We start from the raw sequence: 3111 nt of genomic DNA on the forward strand, positions 1-3111 counted from the left end.
TCTGAAGTTTTTCAGTGTCTCAACGTGCCGCTCAGTGTTCATTGTATAGTGACGCTCTGGAAAATCAAGGGAAAAAAAAACAACTCCCTTGTCTTGCCAAATTAAAAAGTCACATGATTTCCTTTGCCGATCTCTTGTTCTTGAACCTCTTAGGCCATGGAGAAAAGGTGGGAACCATTCTATGGACTGAGTCTTCGTTACTGGATCATGAAGAAATAACTACGTTTCGTTTCTTGTCACCAGATCGGAAACATTTGTCTTTATTTGCTTTAAATGCTTCCAGAAGATCAAAGCAGATTTCCATCCTTTTCTCCTTCAAATCGGGTGTGAAATGCCAAGGTACACATTTTTCACAGGTTCCGATGCCCAGCGTCTTCCACCATTTTCTGTAATGCATTGTAATGAGAGTTCAATTATGCAGTTGACTAACACACTGTGAGTCGTATGTCTGCGCAAATCATTTCGGTCACACGCTGGTGATTCGTGGCAGTGATCGATGTTGAAGCTCTCCCTCCGTGTTGTTTACCCTTTCTTTAAACTTCTTCATCCACCTGTACACATTGCTCTTGTGAACAGAGACATCTACACAAATGACCTGCAGCCTTTCTGTGGATGCTGGACAGTCTGCATCCCTCCTTCGTCGAGAACTCAATGACGAGACGCTGCTTTTGCTTAAGACTCATCATCTGCCTGTAATAAAGGCGAACAAAAAGAAATTCTATAGAAGAGTTGCACTACCGACATGTGCAACTAGAACGACCCATATCAGCCAAGGCCGGCTCAAGGTACCGGCAACTCGGCAAGTCCCCCAGGGTGCCATGTGCTAGGGGGTGCCAAGTGCTAGGGGGTGCCAAAGAGGACCTAACAAGAGCGAACAGACTTGTGCAATTCTGGCAGATCTGTGCACGACAACCACCACGTCAAAATATTGAGTATACGATGGACCAAGACAACAATGGAGCATCTATAACAAATCTCCCTCAAATCGCAACTCATCATCTTGAGAAAATGAAGGTAATACATTGGCTAATATATCGATATCCTTAAAACAACGGGATGATCACGACTGGAGCGAATAACTTTGATCATAGCCCTACTTGATCAGGTTGATTTGGAGGCTACATAACACAACTGTGAAATGTGAATCAACCCATAAAAACCTTAAACAAAATGAGGACAAATATGCATCAAATGTAAATAATGTAAATAATGTACATAATTCCTCACCTCTTAAATATAGAACTGTATTATCAAAATTTAAAGTTTCACAACAAATTATCCCAGAATGTCTCTTACATTGGCAGAAGGCACGCTAACAATTATTATTATTATTATCATTTATAAAATAGAGAAACATTTGATTAAGTTATATGACTTTAGAACTAATAACATGGAACATGGAAAAGAGAAATGTTAGAGTAACAAAATTTTGGCGTTAAAATCAAGTCTTACTTCTGAAAATCCTGTAGACACAGCTGACTGTTGTTGGGCCACAGGCATAGCATGGTGGAATCCACTGTGCATATTCGATCGACGCCAGTTCTGCCAGTGACTGAAGAAATCATCCATCATTGGAGATATTCCGAAATGTTGATCAGAGAGTCGGGAAAATGGCGGCATATCAGTCCATGGGTCCTCCCAGATGCTCCACGAAGGCATTCTGTTATACAGCGGTGTCAGGGATCGTGAGTAGGGATAATGAGGATTTGCCATTCTTGTGATTTCAAATTTTCACTGGTAACCAAACAAATATACTGCCAATAACTTGCAGAAAATTCTTCTCTCAGCAATGGCAATTCTGCGGCGGCTGTTTTAGTTGTTGTCTTAATATAAAGTGTGTTCTGTGACTCAAACAGAACTACAGGTGGCTTTCTTTGTAGAAATTTCGGTTAGAAGCAATATTCCAATTTATAACAGCAGCAGTTAACAAAAACAAGGGAGAGAGAGAGAGAGAGAGAAGGGGAGGGAGAGAAAGAGGCAGACTGAATCCGTGTGTGTGTGTAGTGCATGCGTCACTCAGCGCCTCACCCCCGCCTCTTCCCCTTTCCGTTTCTAACCAATATCTATTCCACTCTTAAAAACTTCTTCCTTTGCTTACATTATTCCCATTCCATCTTCTAGTTAACCTTTGTACATTTATTTTTAAAAACGGGGTCAGCAAATATTTCTATCCATTTACCTGTCTATTTATCTATCTACCTATCTACGAGTCAATCAACATGTCTGTCTGCCTACCTGGTTGTTTGTCAGTCTGTCTGTATGTCTGCTTAACTAGCTAGTTAGCGCTAACTAGTACTATAACTATGCATATAGATTCACTTGATAGAAATGCGCATGTGAGGTCGTATGTTACTGTGTGTGTGTGTGTGTATAATATATATATATATATATATATATATATATATATATATATATATATACACGGACACACATATATATGTATATTATATGTTATTCTTTTTCTCTTTTACTCTTTTACTTGTTTTAGTCATTTGACTGCGGTCATGCTGGAGCACTGCCTTTAGTCGAGCAAATCGACCCCAGAGTTTATTCTTTGTAAGCCTAGTACTTATTCTATCGGTCACTTTTGCCGAACCACTAAGTTACGGAGACGTAAACACACCAGCATCGGTTGTCAAGCGATGTTGGGGGGACAAACACAGATACACAAACATATACACACACATATACATATATATACATATACGACGGGCTTTCTCCAGTTTCCGCCTTCCAAATCCACTCACAAGGGCATTGATCGGTCCGAGGCTATAGTAGAAGACACTTGCCCAAGGTGCCACGCAGTGGGACTGAACCCGGAACCATGTGATTGGTAAGCATGCTACTTACCACACAGCCACTCCTGCTATTTACTATTTATTATTTAATTGAATGCGACGCATCCGTTATATATATATATATATATATATATATATAAAAGAGAAAATATATAAACAATATATGAGTATATGCATATATATGTACATGTATGTATATACGTTCATCTACATGTACATATAGATACATAACTGGGTACATGACGTGGCAAAGGAACAAGGACAAAATGGTAAACAAGGTGCAACAAACAAGCAGGCCACATAGAAACATCCC

General features: G+C 39.7%; 1 protein-coding gene across 2 annotated transcripts in view; it reads right to left on the reverse strand.

Moving 5' to 3' along the window:
* LOC106878386 (alpha-crystallin A chain) overlaps positions 1-3111 on the reverse strand; it is a 17073-nt gene that overhangs the window by 9016 nt on the left and 4946 nt on the right. Inside the window, exon 1 of one of the 2 annotated variants that reach the window (XM_014927577.2) lies at positions 1453-2059. The exons of the other annotated variant lie outside the window; for it this stretch is intronic. Within the exon in view, the coding sequence (XP_014783063.1) occupies positions 1453-1713 (261 nt within the window). The 5' untranslated portion in view covers positions 1714-2059. Of the gene's footprint in view, positions 1-1452; positions 2060-3111 lie in introns of those variants that run through there. 2 annotated transcript variants of the gene reach the window in all.

This window comes from Octopus bimaculoides, chromosome 17 (assembly GCF_001194135.2).
Source record: "Octopus bimaculoides isolate UCB-OBI-ISO-001 chromosome 17, ASM119413v2, whole genome shotgun sequence".
Classification (NCBI taxonomy): domain Eukaryota; kingdom Metazoa; phylum Mollusca; class Cephalopoda; order Octopoda; family Octopodidae; genus Octopus; species Octopus bimaculoides.